The sequence below is a fragment of the Urocampus carinirostris genome, chromosome 9 (genome assembly GCF_059441175.1).
Source record: "Urocampus carinirostris isolate Australia breed hairy pipefish chromosome 9, RoL_Ucar_1.0, whole genome shotgun sequence".
Lineage (NCBI taxonomy): Eukaryota > Metazoa > Chordata > Actinopteri > Syngnathiformes > Syngnathidae > Urocampus > Urocampus carinirostris.
The window spans coordinates 40,565,184-40,583,849 of record NC_142357.1 but is presented as its reverse complement, the minus strand read 5'-3'; the positions used below and the strand labels follow the sequence as shown (position 1 = coordinate 40,583,849).

Genomic DNA, 18,666 nt, shown 5'->3' with positions numbered 1-18,666 from the left:
CTCGGGGGCCACACCATAGAACAAACATTCTGTCAGGGGCCGGACTAGTAGATTCAAGAGAAAGAAATAAGAGAAAGAGGGAGGGAAAAGCAGAGAGGGTGGGACAAAGAAAGAGAGAGGGAGAGAGCGTGAGAAACAAAAGAGATAAAAAGAGAAGTCGTGAGAGAGGGGGAAAGAAAGGGAGAGGAAGAAAGAAATCCAAAGAGAAATAGAAAGACAGAAGGAGAGAAAAGAAAGCACGAAGGGTAGGTGAGAGCAAAAGAAGTTAAAAAGACACAGAGAGAAAAAGACTAAGAGCAACAAAGGAAGAGAAAAAGAGACACAGAGAGTGAAAGAGAGAGAGAGACAGAGAGAGAGAGAGAATAATAAATACAGTACAGTATCTTTGTTCAAGGCACCTGGCTTTGGCAACATCAAATTAACATATTTCAACCTGCAGCTTGTCTTTCTCTTGCGCTTCTCTGCGTGTTGTCTCCCGGGCCGGATTCAATCCCTTAGCGGGCCTGATCTGGCCCGCGGGCCGCCTGTTTTGCCAGCTGTGTTGTACCGTGACACCGAGGATGAACATTTCTTTAGATTTAGTGCTTTGGAGCTAAACTGATGGTTTGTTCCCCATGTTTTTGATGCTAGAGTTCTCCCTTCCCTCGTCTGCGCTGCAGGGAGACGTAGAAGAAGAAGAGATGAGTGACAGCGTGATAAACAGGAAAATAGGAGGGTTGCCTCTCCACACGTGGCGGCGACTTCTGAAAGTTTGCTTTTAGGAGGGGAGGTGTATCTCCCCCTATCCCCAACCTTTTCACTTTTTTTTTCATTTTCAAGCTTTCCTTATTTGAATCAGTGGGGGTAATTCAATGAGAGCACTTTTCAAGCTTTATTTACCGCAGCTATTGAAATCTTATCGTGTTATTCGGCTTTTCATTTTGGTGGCGAGTAATTTCACGGAGATGAGACAATTAGGACTGTGAGAGTTTTGTTGATGTCAATTTTACATCCCAACGCATTTACTTTAACAACACCGCAGCAGGTTTCAAATTGAATATTAATTAGTAGTAATCTCAGCAGTTTGAGCAAATAACGCATAGGTGGGAAAATTGAGGCTCCGGGGCCAGATGTGGCCCAAAACAACATTGAATGTGATAGTCACTGTCATGTGGAAAAACACTATTGTTCCCCCCCCAAAAAATATATAAATATATTATTTTCCTTTGAAAACAATCGATAACATTTTTGTCGACAAATTTAGAATACTCTTTGAATAACTCATACATAAATCATGGAAGGTTACTTTGATTGGACAAAAATGTATTTGGGATAGAAGATTTTTTTTTTTACATGCTAGCCATGATATGCTTCTCTTTTCCCTCCCAAAATTACCAATTGAGTTCTTTTGGGTTAAAATTAGTGTTTTGTCAGTTTTTTTTTCGATATTTGACATCAATTGAACAGGCTGTTTTCCTTGTCATCCAATCCAACATAAATTAGCAATCCATGTGTTTTATTCAAGCTCCAAGTGATACAGTGATTATTTGAGGGATTATTTCATAAACTGAAAATAAATTCTCTGTCCTTTATTTTTATAATTCAATTTTAATATTTATTTTAATTTCTACGTAGACAATTTAATGGTTTTCCAATAGAATAGATTTATTATTTTTTTCCAGTTATGTGTGCTTGTTCAGGGTGGTAACAGTTTTGGCTCCCAACTATCTTTGAAACTGTTGGTTTTTGTTTTGAGGGATGGTTTTGTCAGTGAAATTGGGCATAGAGCAGCTGATGATTTTCTGGCCTGTATTGCTGACTCCCTTAGATTCTCATGACTGATTTGCCCCATGATGTTTGGTCAATTTTACAAAATAGAGGGAATTATAAAAACCTCCCTGATTGGAAGCATTTGACTATGTGTTATAAGTCGAAGTCTGAGTACATACGTTGGTAGTACAGTTAGAGAACATGAACAATGCTGCCCATCTGATATTTCTTGAGGAGTTGCTCGTCTATTTTTGCTTTTCCCCAATTGACTCTAAATGAAAAGCAGAGGTCAATAGGAAGTATTTGATCAAGTGCAGTTCAAGCATGTGTTTGCGCTCGGGGTGCGGGGGTGTTGCGGGACATCAAAGGACCGACCTACGGACGTTTGAATCCCAAAATCGGAATTCGGTTCAACCGCAGTTCAGCGCGTGAGAGTTGGATTTAAGCGCCAGTAATTCTGCTTGCAACTCCTTTCACGTTTTTACCTCTTTAAGAGTTTCTTTTTTTAGTATGATTATAACTTGAAAGTTATTTCGCTTCATTCTAATTTATGTCATTCATCCGTACATCAGTTCTGTATTGTAATACTAGCGCCCCCTTCGGACAGAACTTTTACCTGTCTCTCGCACATTCTAAAAAGTTAGAGCACAACATTTCCAACAATATAGTAAGCGCTTAACTCAGGTGGAATGGTGCACGCTGGGTGGGCCGCGCAAATATCCCAAAACCGAATCGCACGTCACCCGCTAACAGAAACTGTAGGTGCAAAGAATGATAATTGTTATCTAACTGAAGGAAGTGATTATGGAGTGGAAAGAAAGGATTTGATCCAATCAACTTTGCTGGCCAGGTGTAACTCTCAGAGAAAAAAATCAGACGACCATCATAGAATTCAATAGACGGATACAATTGGTGCTCCTCTGTCTGGTCCATTAGCAAAGACCTTTCGAGAGGTGCAACAAAGTGTTAATTATACTCCCAACGGCGATGAATATTCAGTGATAATAAGGGAGATGCCAGTGTGAAGGAAGTTACTCATACGAATTATGCATATTAAGTTCAGTTTTATGCTTCGGCAGTACAGGAAGCTCCTTTGACTAACAGATGCCCGATTGTGATTGTTTTCGTTTGTTTTTCTGCCATGCTGCAACCAAATCCACATCACAAAATGAACAAACAACCCAAAAAGGAAAAAGGTAGGATGGTTTGCAGCCAAAGCCTCGAATAAAAGACCTATTACCTAAAAACTGTAACATTGGGCGCTTCTATTAATCATTTCAACTCATTATGATGTCATCATCAATCATTACAAAAGTTCTTTGTTAGTCAATTTAGAAATAACATCACGATATCCAGTTCCCAAAACACAACGTCTCCTCGCCTTTTGCCGTTTTTAAGGGCCCTTTTACAGCATTTTTCTCACTATGAGCATCAACTACAAATTATTTTGAGTTCTAAAAAGAACTCAAATCCAGACTTTGAGGTGCATATGGCTGTTCTACGTCTCAAAGATGCCTGTCCACTATTTGTTGACACGATGCCTTTCTGTCTCTACATTTGGTTCAGAAACGTGTATGGTTTGTAAAGGTTTTGCAAGATAGTATATTATACTGTATTTTTTTTTGTTCTGTTATCCCAAGACTAAATAATGCTAAAGGAAGAAGCGAAAACATGATGACGCACTAACTAATCAGCTGCCGTGCCTCACTTATTTATTCGTATGCATGTATTTAACACATAAGTAGTACTCACTATTTTCCATTTATTTATTTTATATTTCTTATCTGGGTCACTAGGGGTTCGGGGCTAATTACCGTAGTTTTCTATCCCCTGCTATACAGCAATTTCACTTTTTGATCACCACCTCAGATATTCCAGGGGTCCACTGTGCATTTTTAATTTTTTGAGTTTTTTTGCATCCCCCTCTCATCTTTCTCCTTACTCTCAGTCAACAACACAGTCCATTAAACTTGGGGCAAATGGGCATTTTAACACATAAATCTATGAACAAATATGATACAACCAATAAACAAGCTTCGAGGGCACGACAAGACCCAATGAGAGCCCGTGACTACTTCGCTATTCGCAGCTTGACTGTTTAAGGAGACAAGAGTCTGATTATTAAGCGCTAAGAGAGGGATAAAAGAATCCAAACGTGTGAGGGTAATAATAGACTGCTCTTCAGTTGTGGGTGTCACAGATAGTTGCAGAACGCTGTCACGGCAGGCAAGTCAAATCCTCACTATTTTAGGGCTTCTCAAGTGTATCCCTCCAAAGACTTTGAGAAGATAAGCAAAACTGATGCTCATTGGTGCATGGGATGTTTTGATTATTGTCTTTTGCTACGAAAAGTGTTTATCACTCTTTGAATGCTGCACATTATTATTAACCGTTATAATAAGAAACGTACCCAGGTGCAAAGCTCAACGATTTTCAGGACAAAAAAAAGCATCAATTTAAAAATAAATTAGAGGGTGGAAAATGACAAATGTTATTATTTAAAATAATTCATTTTCTGTATTTTTTAAGTAAAACAAGAGAATTGATATTTTAAACAACAATAAATGCATTATACATACATTATATATACACAGTACATATACATACTAGGGATCAACCAATATAGGTTTTTCAGGGCCGATACCAATTATTAGTCTTAAGAGGAGGCTGATAACGATATCCATTTGCTGTAATTCTTAAAAATGGGTGTAAGACATTTTTAATAATTCAAAAAGAAACAAAAAATATTTTTTATCAATTCAAATACAAATGTAATAGCTCTCTGAAATCTGTGTGCGTGAGTCTCTAAAGCACATTGGCCCCAACTACGTCTGCTTTCCCGTTTTGGCTTACGACTCGTTTCCGACCCCGACCACACCTTGGTCTCCCAGTCCCGGCTACCGCCCAGTTTTTCCGTCCCTGACACCGCCATCGCTCGCTACGCTAGATCCACCTCCGTGTTTGGATCACAATCCGAGTACAAGAGCGACTTGCCTCCCGCGCCCAGCGAACACCGGATCGTGGGCGCAACCCTTCCTCTTTCCTTCAATAAAACTTATGAGAAACGTAACGCAATTGGGTCCCGTTTCTGTTCTGGCCCTGACAGTGTCTTGGGCAAGTAAAGCCTGGTGGCGCCTATAACTGGCATGAATAATCTCTTACTTGAACAAAAAATATTTGTAATGCAGGAAATAAAATTAGGCTTGGCGGTAACTCGTACAAAGGTAGTAAAAGCAAGATAGTCTCAAGCTCTCAATCGGCTGCATCTGAAACTTAATAACTGGCCTGTTGCCAAAAAAATATGCACAAACCGATATTGGTCAAATTCCTAAATATCGGTGCCGATCATCGGTTTACCTCTAATACAAACATATATTGATGAAAAAAATGTAATATTGCAGATGACAGATTAAAATGTCATATTTTAATTGATACAGTTCTTCTGATGACTACATTCTCTTTCTTACTGCATTTTATGAATTCGACTTTTTTGCGGTTTAGCAAATGTTTCTGTCCGGACAGCACAACATTTTATTGATTTTAAAATTGAGAGTACTTTGTAATTGTGAGCTACTACTGCAAGTGTAAGAGGTGCGTTCTGCTAATTAAGTGCAGGTTAAAAGTAGCAACATCTCCGTTTTTTTTTTTCTACCTCCAAAGAATCGAAAAGTGTGAACTTTTAATTTGATATGTCAACACTCCAACCCTAGCTCGGAACCATATGCACAAAGGAACAGCTTCTTATCGCTTTGGCGCAGATGTTTCGTATATTTGAAAAATATAGTAACATCATAACACCTTTGTGATAAAACGATAATGATGCAGGTGACTGTTGTGAGGAAAGGTTAAATATCTTAAGTTGATTTTAGGTGGTCCTTTTTTCGGGGTGTTTTCATGCGAGGTTTCGCTGCCAAGTCAGAGAAATAGAAGAGGAAAAAAAACTTCCAAGGAGCTTCCCCAGCAGTCTGGCAGCATTACTAAGAGATGAGCCAGGACAAACATGAGTCATGTCTGACTTTCAAAATGTAAAGTTCCTGGACCGAATGAGGAAGACAGCTCCACGGGAGCATCTCATTTGAATTGAAGTTAACATTTGCAACCCAAAATGTGGCCTGGGAGCATCAGCTTGTGAGCTGTTACATCAAAAAAATGTATTGTTTAGACTGCATGCGTCTCCTGTGAATGTGTATAGATAAGGACTAAATGCTGAAACGAGGTGTGCTATTACATCTGAATTAGGTGTAACCCTTTCAAATATTTTCAGTATAGTTTGCACGTTTTTCCTTTTGTTAGCTCTAGAACAAAATTGATGGATAAATGGATAAAGAATAGGAAGATCTGTAAGTTTTCTGATGGCATTCTTCGGTTATCCCAAATTCTACTGATCTCTACACGTTAGTAAGCCAACTTGCCTCATCATGGGCCTGCTTGAGACACGAAGCAAGTTTTCTGAATCAGCCAAAAGTCACTGTTTCTATCTAGTGGTATTTTATAAGACAAAAATCATTACCCGAGCCATGGGACACTGCCAACAAGTGGACGGAGGGTATTACTACGTTTTCTTGGGAGCTAAAAACCAAAGAAAGTATTTTCACGTCCATGGCACCAGAGATGGATGAAATGCAAACAGTTTCTAAATCTGTGGCACTAAATGATTTGATGACTAATTTTCTTGTGTTAATGTCAATTCCAACTGTGATGCACCATTGACATTTTCTTAGCTTTAAAATCAAAACCAGAAGTTTTGTGAATAAGCTTTGTGTATCTTAAAGTTCTTTTACTATTTTCCAGTTTATAAGTTACAGATTTGTTCATAAGTTAACCCTGGACCAAATTTGACGTTCACATAGAATCCTCCCCCGCTTGATGATGATTTGTGGCAATTTTCTGTTAGTCAATCCCATGGATAGCCCCAATGTTTATCTCTAGTCCAAACTGCAGGTTGGTAAGCTAACTAGCCACGAGGGCGCTCTAGAAACAGGAAGACTGTTTTCTGTACCAAAAAAGAGAGTACTTTAGAGTACTAAGTCCATTTGCCACTAATGTAAATGGAAAAGGGTGAAGAATCAGTTAATTGTATTGGTTTTTAAGTGAGGTCAGAATTTTAGGTCCTAACTTCAGAATGTTTATATTCTTTTATTTTTCCCAATCACTTAAACTACTATGTGTTCTTAATGTATTTTGGCTACTCTTTTATACGCATTCAGTAAAGTCATAGAGACTCATTTTGCACTTGTAGGCTAATTACAGCATGCGTCCATTTTGCTTCCGTTTTGGTAAACACACACTTCCAGATGGAAAGTACTGTTCCCACTTAAACCGCCCGTGTTATTTTAGGGATTTCCGATGTGCGAATATGTACGCTTAGCTTTATAAAGATTTATCAGGATTGAATCATTTGCCATAAACACACGTTAACGCAATCAAGAAATACTACCGTTCACGCTTGCCAATGTTGTCAGATACCAGACAATGCGGCTTTACTTTGGCTTTGCTGTTTATCGCATTCAGTAGTTTGCAAAAAATAAATACACCGTTGGATGCTAACATTTCCAGTGCTCCAAAAGTGCCTCGATTGCCACCGACTGTTGTTCCTCTTCCTATTATGAGGATGTCCATCAGCCATTTCATTATGGCTGTCTGTTTTTACTACCCTTTGCCTCATTAGGCACTACACGATCCACAAAGACTGATTTCTGATTCAATTTGTGATTTAAATCATGCTAGTTCGTTTAAAGTTGGACGTTAAGAAAGTGATGTGCGGGTTAAGTTACTACCTTATTATTATACAATTGTCTCAGATATTGAAGTGATTTTCTTCTCATGTGTGTCCGCAGGTGAACGAGATCTACCACGACCAATCTCTGGGAGCAAAAATCAACGTGGTGCTGGTGCGGATTATCATGTTGGGCTATGGGAAGGTAAGAGAAGTTGTTTGCGAATTTGGGATTGTGGATGTAAATTGGGCATATCTTTCAATTTATATGATTATTGATCAAATATTTCAACATGGACATATCAAGAAATAAATTTGATTTTTATCAAACACACGAGTTTTGCTTACTGCACAGATTTCCCTGCTTTTAAACATAATGTGCCTTTGAGAGACAACTTGATGATGTTACAGCTGTCCCTTTAGACGTGGGTATTGTTCGAGTGTATATTTGAGAACGATGCCCATATGTGACAATAACCACCTTCCTTCATTTTGGCCCTTGAAGCTGTTGTTGACTGTCACACATTTCACAATTCGCAATATGCTTGCAGCATTTATCACTCTTGTGTAGAATTGCACAGGTGCAATGTGAACTCGGCAATTACTTTGCAGCTCGCAAACATACGTTTCGTATGTAGTTATAAATTCCTGAAATTGATTGCGTTTGTACAGAAAACACTGTGCAGGTGGTTGTGTTTGTTATGTTTCGTATCTTTGAAAAAAATAAATGAAAAGCTGTCCAAAAAATACTAAAAGGTGGACCAGGACACTACTTCAATCTTTTCGATCCAACTTTCTGGGCTGTTCTAAATAAAATAGCCTAGTTTTCACAGTTGCTCTGGTTAGCATAGCTTTTTTTCCAGCTATTCTTTCGGTGTCTTGTTTTTGTTTGTTTTTTTACGATATCACCCTGTTTTTCTGTTTGGCTTTGATTTTCTGATTCTTCCAAATCATGACCAGGGAACTACAAATGAACTAAGAGCCTTCTGACTATTCCTGGCTTTATTTGCAAAAAATATGGTCCCTTTTTAAAAAACATATCAACCAGAGCTAGGGTTTGGGTGAAATACTCTGATGAAAAAAATCCAATGTAATAAAATACATTTCAAAAAGTATCAGCACAAAAAAAGAATTAAAACAAAAACATTAATATTTACTTTGAAAACAAATAAATGAGTTATGATTTCCTAATTCAAATAGGCTGCACTTACATTACGCCTACATATTAAGGCTGGGGCCTAAAACTAATATTTCAGTGAATTTGAGACCCTATTAAAAATATACATTTTGCAGCTTGAGTTATTGCTGCTAAATGATATTGTACTATTTTCCTAATGCATTATTACTACCTCGTTTTCCTTGCCCCCATGTAGGTACAGCACTTTGGGCCTTAAGGGCTATAAATAATCAATAAAAATGACTTGAAATGTAAATAAAAAAGCAAGAGAAATCCACCATTCGAATTGCTCATCTCAGTTACAGAACACTTGTCATTAACTGGCGTGAAGGGGTCGAAGGAGGGCCTTGAAATATATTTTTGTCTCTATACAAGTCTTTGGCTAAGGACACAGGGCTATTGCTAAAGTCGCTTTGAATATCTACAGTAAGCGCATGAGATTCTTTCACACACATAAGCTAGCACGCGAGGTTGCCCCGCAGCCTCTTATTCCGGCGGACTGAGCAGAGGAACAACTAAAAGCAAGGGGGAATCTCAAGGGAGTGTTTTCAAGTGGCAAGCTTTCACCGTTTGCCACCAAAGTGCACAGAAACTCGGACCGTTACGCAATCAGCCTTCCTCCCGGCGGACCGCAGCACGGAATTATGGGAAGTCCGGCTGAAGATAAACAATCGATGATGGCGATCTCTCATTCATAAACGGCGAGACGGGACAAAGAGCGAGCATCCTTTTCTTGCGTGAAACGCTATCAGGGCAGGGATTACCCCACAGAAAGATAGCGCCCGCTTTAATGCGGGGATTGCTGCTGCGTGATACACTTATCCTCGTGAAGCCTTATCTTTGCCTCTCTTACCTCCGAGTGCTCAGTGTCACTGGAGCTCTGCGACACTCGCAAGAGGCCATCAGTCATCCCCTATTGCAGCTTTAGCCCGGCTGTCCGTCATCCCCAATTACCGTGAGACCGAGGCGCATCCAGACAGCCTGCAGATTGGCTGCGTGACCCTGAACACAGACACGCCCTCGCGCAAGCGTCGTGCGCGGACTGAATGGCATTTTAACTTGAATTCCAAAAGGGAAAAAAATATGTGGAGATATGTATTGAATCGTCTTTTCTTGGAAAGATGAATTTTCAGTAGCGACAATTGGACTTTGATTGACAACCAAAAAGAAAAATATACTCTTTTTTTTTTTTTCATTCCCCCAAGATGTACAGTATGTCACAATGTACACCCCTCACATTTCAACAGCAATTCAATTATAATGTTTAATAGAACAACACTGAAGAAATGTTGCTTTGACACAATAAAAACAAGTCCGTGTAAAGGTTTTAGAGCAAAGTAAATGTATTTTCCCTCAAAAAAATCAAATAAAAACAAACTCAAAATATAGGCCTCAATAACTAAAAAAAGTGAGTACACGCCAAAGACTCTTCACCCCAATATGTCCAAACAAAGCACTGCCTGTCATTCTCCCACCAAAATACTTTGTGACTTGCTACTCTTCGGTGGGTAGGTCTCAGGTATGAATTAGAAACAGGTGTGTTCAATTTGAAGTACAGCTATTACACTCTGTCATACTGGTCACAGAAACTCTTAAAAAGGCACACCATGGCAAGGAACACTCTGTGAACCTTAAAAAAAGGAAGTGTGGCACTACATAAGGCTGCCATTGAAACACACTGAAGTTGAGCTGCAGGACAGTGGCAAAGATCCTCCAGCGTTAAAAAAAAAATCAAGATGCACTTACAGCGGAGTTTGTGTTGGCTGTCCAAAGAAGCTGAGTGAACACGCAGTTTCACATCCAAACTATATATGGGAAAGATGGGCGCAAGAATACTGTCAGAATTTATGCAGAGATTGAAGTACTCAGACCATACACTTCAGGAACTTTAACATTAGGGTGTACTCACTTTTTTTGCAAATGGGTTTAGTTTTTGATGGTTATATTTTGAGTTTTTTGAGGGTTAAAATACATTTACACTGCTGTAAAAACTTTACACAGACTACCTTTTTTGTGTCAAAGCAATGTTTCTTTAGGGTTCTACTCAACACTATAATAAAATCTTGGCAGAAATGTAAGGGTTGTGCTCACTTGTGACATACCGTATGTACTACATTCGTGTAATTTGAGCAGATGGAGCACTTTTAAAACTACAAACTTGACATATTTTCAAATACTGCACTCTCAATACTGCGGGGTGAAAAATAGCCTAATTTGACTTCTGTCGTCTCATAACTAAACTCAGAACACTGTTGTAGAAATTGGAGGTCCGATAATCGAGAGAAAGTCTTCTCATAAGTGGATAAAAGACATAGACAGGAGCCCGCTTCGTTATGGAGGGAGATGTCACTTTATTGATGCGTCAATAAAGATCTCTCAGAGCTAGGAACATGACAATGTATTTAAAGCTGGTAGTGACGATTAGGCTTCGATTGAGTACACCCCAAAAGGCGGTCCTGTATCACGTATCAAGTACAGAGCGTCCCGTCCCTTGCACGCTATCTTCAAGGAAACTTAATGTCTGCCAAGAGTATCTTCAAGGATGTCTACCCGACCTTTTCCCACAAACGTAAAAGCAAGTCTTTCTAAATTTCTACATGTATGCAAATCCATTCTACATTTGCAAATGTATTTGCCACAACATATCCCCCCTTTTTTTTTTTTTTTTTTTTTTTTCTTCTGTTACCTTATCCCCCTTTTTGGGAGTTCATACTCCCACTTTGAACAGAAATTAAAATCAAAAATGAATACAGAGTAGTGTTAAAGTATTACAAATCATAGACGCGAATCGAAAATAAAATAAAATTCTGGCGGTCAGCCTGCTGTGATCATTCTAACTTTCATTGTTCATGTTTCATTTACAAAAACCCCCAACACTCCAAACATCTGACCCATGCACTAACCCCCCCTTCATTTATCTTTATCCGTACACACTGGATTATACACGCGGACCGTCGACGGTTGATCGGTACGTGATAAAGGTAAATGAATAAATGAACTGATAAGTGAGTGATAACAAATTTCGGTAACAGTCGTCGATACATTCCAAGATGAGTGCATGACTGGATAGTGATATCCACATCGGCCTTTGGCCTGACCCCCGTGAACAATTTGAAGACCATGCATTGTCGTATTCGTCAACGGGTGTCGTGAAGTCAGATGTTGGAGTGAGTGTTCATCCCAGCAGGCATCACGCTCAGTTTCCATGCAGCCAAAAACCCGGAAGCGACGATGCATCCTGACCATCCCAGACAGCAGCTTGCTCCCCGGCAGTGTGACATACCAACAAAAGAATCACAATCAGAAACCAATATATTTGTTGCTGTTATTCCTAGTGCTATATAGTGTGTTGCGTGTTTAACAATAGTGCTAATTGATATCGTATTCAGTCCAGATCATCATATGTGTCTCTTTCCGCAGATGCTCCATTTTTTATTATAATGTAGACTGACTATTAACGTTGCCAGATAAAATTCAAGGCGTTGAATTTAGTTGAGTCTTCCTCACTAAGGAATAGGCTTGGATACTTAATCACTAACCGTGCTCATTGAGCTTCTGCCACCCTAGTATTAGCCACTACTGTCATTTGTTCTCCAAAAGTCTTAAGAATTCCTCTTTTAAGAATAGGTATGGCACAGAAACACAACAAACACATAATTATTACGACAGTTAGTACAAGAATCTCCCCTTTCGCTAACATACCACCCCAGTACCCAAATGTAGACGAGAACCAAAAAAAAGATACTGTTCTTTTCAGTATTTACTGTCACTTCATTGCTCAACTCACGAATCTTTGACAGTGCTTTTGTGAAGCTTCCTGCTTCGGTTGTGTTTAAAGGTATATAAGTACAGCATTCCTCCTTTATCATATGACACACGCCTCCTTTACTGGCTAAGAGAAAATCGCTTTGCTCTCCTACTGCACTAAAGGCCTCGTTAATGTAATTAATGTAATTAATAAAACGTCGTTGGTTGTAATAAATCAATAAATGTAATTAAGCCATTCTGCGTTCTTATTCGGAGTTATCCAGATAAATATCGATTCTAATCCAGACTTTTCATTCCTAACTTTAAATTCCTCTGGAATTCCTCTCGGTTGTCCGATGGTATCTAGCTATACACGTCTACCCGGAACATATGCTTTCTTTACTGCGGCCAATTGTCAACAAAAATATGTCATTTAATTACTTTTTCCCCTTTACATTCCTTTCTTTTGTCACTTGCATTTCCCCCTCTTCTCTTTTCCTCAACGCCTACTTTCTTTTCCCCCCTTTACCTTCTTTTACTAACTTTTATCTTTCTGTATTTGTAACTTCCTTACTTGCTCTGCCAACAATCCATTTTCTACTTAACTTTCCCTTCTCCTACGCCCTCTAACACATGCTTTTTAGCCCACTAGTTCAATGGGAAATTGACATATAACCATCTCACTTATTTATTTAATTATTTATCTTTTATTTTTCTTTCCAAACCAATTCAATCTACTATCTTAGCCTCACCTATTTAATGTGAAAACGACGTGCATTGTTCTACAATGATTCATCTTACTCATTTTTATTCGACTCAATGAATTTTTCCTCCATATTCAATGAAAAGAAAGAATTTACTCACGCTATTCCACTACTTTCGTACAACAATGCTTCCATCTCAAATTACTCCATCCCAATTCACTCAATTGGATTTTTCCTCGTCTTCACATTCCTTAATTTTCCAATTTTGAACTGAAAACCGGAATAGGTTAACTTTTTTCTTTTTGTTATTATCCTATCCTTTCTTGGTGTTATTCTGGCATTAACATAATCTAAAGCACCTAAAATAACCAAACATAATTTTTCTAGACTTTTCACCCCTAAATTCATCGTTTTCCAACTGAAAAAACATTTATTTTTCTGGGAACTCCATAGGCTCTCGGACGTTATGTTGCACACCCTTAGCGTCAAAACGATTTCTAAAAAAACGAACGTTTTCGATTCCTAACGAGACGTGCTATCGGTTCTATCTAAAACAATACATTTTAAACCGTCTACCTCTTTAAAAACGTTTTTCTCGTCTCAATGAGTACTGTATTGTTCCCTTTCTCCTTTTCCTTCGATATTTTTCTGTTAATCCTTTCAGTTACGTGGGCCGATTAAACGCTGGACAACCATATAGACAAGAAAGATAAGAATACAGGAAAGAATACAAACACTTACAACATTGAACAAACATAAAACATATGACAAGACAGAGGGCCCACAAAAATTTAAGTTAATTAGTCAAATTAAGTCAGTGCACATTGAGGCCATGTGCCTACACAACTACCGAGTCAGGGTTATGGTTTTCCTCTTCTACACAATCTCCCGAATTTTACGTACTGGCCGTGCACTCATTTTTGGCCGTCGGCGTTGTAACCTCACTCTTCAGTGCTGTCGCCGTGGGTGTAGGTTTTTCTGGACTTTGGCGTGTCGGTACCCTTCTCGCCTGTATCGTCACATTAAGGTTTAGCATATTATCCGTCACTTTAGTCTGTACTGTCGTTAACACATTTGGTTTTTGGTAGTCCATCGGCACTCCGACTGGTTGCACGTCTTTATATTTATTTTAAGTGAAAATCAAAATCCCCACTATAAGATGCCCTATCCATTTTGAGCATTCTATCCCAAAATTCTAACTAGAAGATAAACAATTTATTTTTTAAATTGTCAGTTCTAAATTTCAAATTTTGCTTTTTCACTAAATACAGTCACTGGATCAGTTTAACCATTATCCTTGTCAGAATCATTTACCCTGATTTGAGTGTTTGAGTGTTCTCTTTTGTAGATTGATCACATTCGAGAAAAAATTTGTATGCACTTTTTATTTGCATTTTCTTCCGATCCTCAATGTGCTATCCCGCTGCCGGCCACTCCCCCCGAGGCAGATGACTAGGATAGATTGTTAAATTGTCAATTTAACCCAAGAAAAGACGTTTTTATTGTTATGATTCACTCTTTGTCTTGCCTTTTATAAAAATCATAACCTATATATGATCTCTTCAGTAAGTAAACTTGTTCAAAATAACAGTATTTTGCAAAGAAAGCAGGTAATTCACGCTCAAAGTGAATGATTTTGCCAAAAATGAAAAATACCATCCCAAAATGTTCTCAATGTGGGCGATTTGCTAATGGTGAATGGTTATCTTAATTGATTTTTGTTAATCAATTTGACAAACATTGTAAATTTTGTAATATTACAACATTTCTTCTGTGTAATATTTTTCTATCCGTCCAAATTTCGTAATTTGAATCTCAAAAAACAGTTATATGGAGAGCTTATTCAGAAGACAATTTTTCATCAATTTCGGAAAAAACTAGGTTTTAACTTATTTTTACGGAATGTCTCAACTTCCCCCCTGAGTTAAAACCTAAGTTCACAATCTATGTCTCTCTTTCGTCTGTCTCATCCCATAATACTCGGAATTTCATTAATTCAAAACTTGTCTTCTATCGCAATTGCACTATTTATACACGTCCTTCTACTCAATCAAGGAAGCAAGGTTTAGGGCGCTCTGAGGAGAGGGATGACTGAGTATGGGCGCCAAGAGTGGACTGAGAGTGTGATCCTGGCCACTGTGTTGTGCGGTGCAGAGACGATTCAGTTTTATTAAGACGACAGCAGTGTGCGTGCGTGTGTGTCGTCGTATCGATACTAATAACTAAATGGAGTGGAATGGAACTATGAAGACTATAACATGAAACCAAACGAGACGTCACGCTCTATAGAGAATTTATCGACCTATTTCATCATCGCCTATAATCAGCTCAAAATTTTTTTTCCAACATTCTGCTTCTTAAAAATAACCTAAAAAGAAATCCGTCATTAAAAGCGCAATTAACCACCAGTCCATCGTCCCAAAAACAATGGTTCTAAGTCAAGGGTGGGCAAACTTTTGGCGTCACGAGCCTGGGGACACATCCAGTTTTTCTCATTTACAGTTATGATGTTATATTTCATTATATTTATTTCATGTTTATCTATTTTGTGTATATGTATGAACCCCTACTGAACACCAGCATACCTTCAGGGCAATTGCAGTTGACTCAACAAGGTTCGTTTGCTTTCGGAACGGACTAATCCCGTTTCAATCCAATTGATTCAAATTGATAATGTGTTTCGATTTACAATAGTTTCATCATTCCATATTTACTGCTAGAACCAATTAAACTTATAAGTAGAGGTACAACTGTGTCATTGTAGCTGTGCACGTATGTAGTATTTCTGTCATGTCCAGCATGGTCGCCGTGGCGACCGTCTAATTTGCGAGTGTCCTTCTTAAGGGCTTGCCCGTTCTGAGTAAAAGCCTGTTTTATGAGTATTCCTAGTCTGAGTTCCTGTTTGCCTGTAGGCCAGTTGCTGTTTTGTTTTTTCCCTGAGCGTTGGACAATTTTGCTGAATAGAAGTAACCGGTCGTTAAGCGATTGAGTTCTGGTCCGCTCTGCACTTAACTCAACCATTTCTGCAGTAGTATCTTATAATATTTACAAAATAAGATTAAATAAGATTCTGTAATATTTTCGAAGTCTGTTGTAGTATTTTTGAAGGATTTTTTTTTTAGTAGCGCTAGTATTAATGCCGTTGTAGTTTTGTAGCAGTATTCTTGCAGAATTTCTGTAGTTGGTCTTTTTAGAATTATAGCCGTACCATATACTATGTCCCGTTTTTCAAGCTCTATATTCCGTTTTCTAGTAATTTCATAGAATTTCCGCAGTAGGATTTACATTATTGCAATACTTTACCATCCCATTTCTTGTTCTCCTTTGGTTTACTGCACATGACTGGCTGGATTAAACCCCAGAGGTTTAATTCTGACCCAATTGTGGAAAAATGTATTTGACAATGTTACTTCCGGCGCCGTCACGAATGGCAGCCACTCCAGCAGCTCCCGTGTTATTTTCGCTACTTTTGTGATTTATTTATTTGTTTATTTATTTTTGCTTACTTTATCAGTGCCTTGCAACGCTTGGATTACTTTCTACCCTATGGATATGGGTTTCAACTCGCAAAAATACGTACATTAAACAACACCACCTACATTGGACATTACCGAATCTTACTGCAATATGTATTCTGTGTAGCACTATTTAGTTACTCTATATAACATGCTAAAGTGGGCATTTGCACGTCACACTGGGTATTTGTATATTGTATTCTTTTGGCTTTATTATTGTATTGTTCTCAGCTCAGGGATGCTGCTGGAAATGTGAATTTCCCTCAGGGGATGAGTAAAGTATCTATCTATCTATCTGATTAATTCGTTCACCCCTGTGCTCAGCATCTTTTTCTATAATAAAATTTTATGTATTGCGTGGTACGTATCTTCTTATTCTAAAGCAAAACAACATGTTATGTCTATGTTTATTTGCCTTCAATTAGATATTGATCCTTTTAATTTCCTTTTATTTTTATAGCTTATCTATAAAAATACTGTTATATGTTTTGCACAATGCTGACAACTTCTTTTTTGCACTACAATGACTATTTTTCACCAATGCATATTTACACAAACCTCAACTGTATTTAACATTCTAAATGCACATTCTTGTGTAAATATTGTATTAATTATAACTATAACCTTATCTTTTCCGTTCCTTTACCTAACTCTGAAGATGGAGTGTCATGCCAAATTTAATTGTCAGTTACAATATGTGAACCCTTTTTGTAACTATGTCCGTAAAGGTATATTCCATTCCATCATAAATGGTCTGGATTTATATAGTGCTTTTCAAGACCCTGGGGAACTCCAAAAACACCACCTAATGTGTTGTTTTTCATACTTTTGTCTCAAGTTTTTCATACCCAATTTTCAGCAAATTATCCTTATTTAAATAACTTATGTTGTATGTTTGTCTTAGTGTATCTTTTTCCTTTTCTTTCAGAATTAAAGCAAAACAATATACTAGGTTAACTTTTTTGTGTAATTCAGGGGCACTTAGAGTCTCGTTAAGTCTCATCGTGCTTACGTACTGAGATGTTTTAGTAAATTAGCCAGTTTATTCAATTTCTAAATTTTTCTCTAAATTTAAGTACTAGTAGACATTAATTATCTTAGTTTAATTAATTTCCATTCATTTCCCATGCAGTTATATTTCTAAATCACCAAAATCGTCTTGTATGGTTGTCTCTAAATCCACTAATCCGTTATTTTGAATTCCTTTAATCCTTTCCAGGATTGATCAATCTTTTTCTCATTGTCTTCTAAAACAAAAATGCTCTTTTCCATAGACATTGTTTCATTTTAACTTAACCAAACCATAAGTCAGCTATTGTTTCACATTTATTAATCATTTGTCGAACGTAACACTCATTCTAAAAAATTCAGTGTGGAATCAATTGTCCTAAAAAAAAAAACTGCCAACTCGAACTCAATGTCAAAAATTTCTAATTGTCTTTTCATCCCTCTGTAATCACAATCTCTTATTGTTGATTCGATATAAAGCAATACCTACTTGCCACTTATGAATTATCTTGTCGACTCGTATTTATTTTATATTACTATCTTAATCTTTTATTCCGCGCAACAATCTTCGTTTTTACGCAATTGTCTTAGTTCCCTTTGTTTTTCTTTTTCTTTTCTTTTTAAAAGAAATATTTCATTCAGTGACTGAAATAGCTTCAGCTACGTTATTAATGATTTCTAGTCTCCAATTTTCTTCCCTGTGATAATATGTCGTCATTTTCAAACTTCTTTCAATTTTTGATAATTCGAAATCATTCATACCACTAGTAATCTATTATTGAATATGAGAAAAACTAAGGAAACAATCTTTTTATGTATTACGCCTCTTTTGAATTTGTCCATTTATAACCAACGAAAAGATGGACACTGAAATTATGGACGGTTTCCAGTCGTCTTCTTTGTTTTACTCGCCCTTGCTTTATTAGGAGCATAACTACACGTCTTAAAAATTCTTACCCTTTTGCCATTCGTATATTCAACGAGAGATGACTAGTTTTGTTATTTAAACATTCTTTCTTTTTAAACTATTCTGTATAATTATCTTGTATA

The 18,666-nt window shown here is 37.6% G+C and overlaps 2 protein-coding genes across 7 annotated transcripts in view; one reads left to right on the top strand and one right to left on the bottom strand.

The window, feature by feature from the left end:
* LOC148360299 (uncharacterized) overlaps positions 1–18,666 on the bottom strand; it is a 120,969-nt gene that overhangs the window by 65,192 nt on the left and 37,111 nt on the right. For 2 of the 5 annotated variants that reach the window (XM_088343883.1, XM_088343884.1), the window contains exon 1: positions 9,496–9,581. The exons of the other annotated variants lie outside the window; for them this stretch is intronic. In XM_088343883.1, the coding sequence (XP_088200009.1) occupies positions 9,496–9,552 (57 nt within the window). In that variant the 5' untranslated portion in view covers positions 9,553–9,581. Of the gene's footprint in view, positions 1–9,495; positions 9,582–18,666 lie in introns of those variants that run through there. 5 annotated transcript variants of the gene reach the window in all.
* The window catches only part of LOC148360300 (A disintegrin and metalloproteinase with thrombospondin motifs 2-like), a 145,704-nt gene that overhangs the window by 100,755 nt on the left and 26,283 nt on the right, over positions 1–18,666 (top strand). For both annotated transcript variants that reach the window (XM_088343878.1, XM_088343877.1), the window contains exon 5: positions 7,587–7,670. In XM_088343878.1, the coding sequence (XP_088200004.1) occupies positions 7,587–7,670 (84 nt within the window). The remainder of the gene's footprint in view (positions 1–7,586; positions 7,671–18,666) is intronic.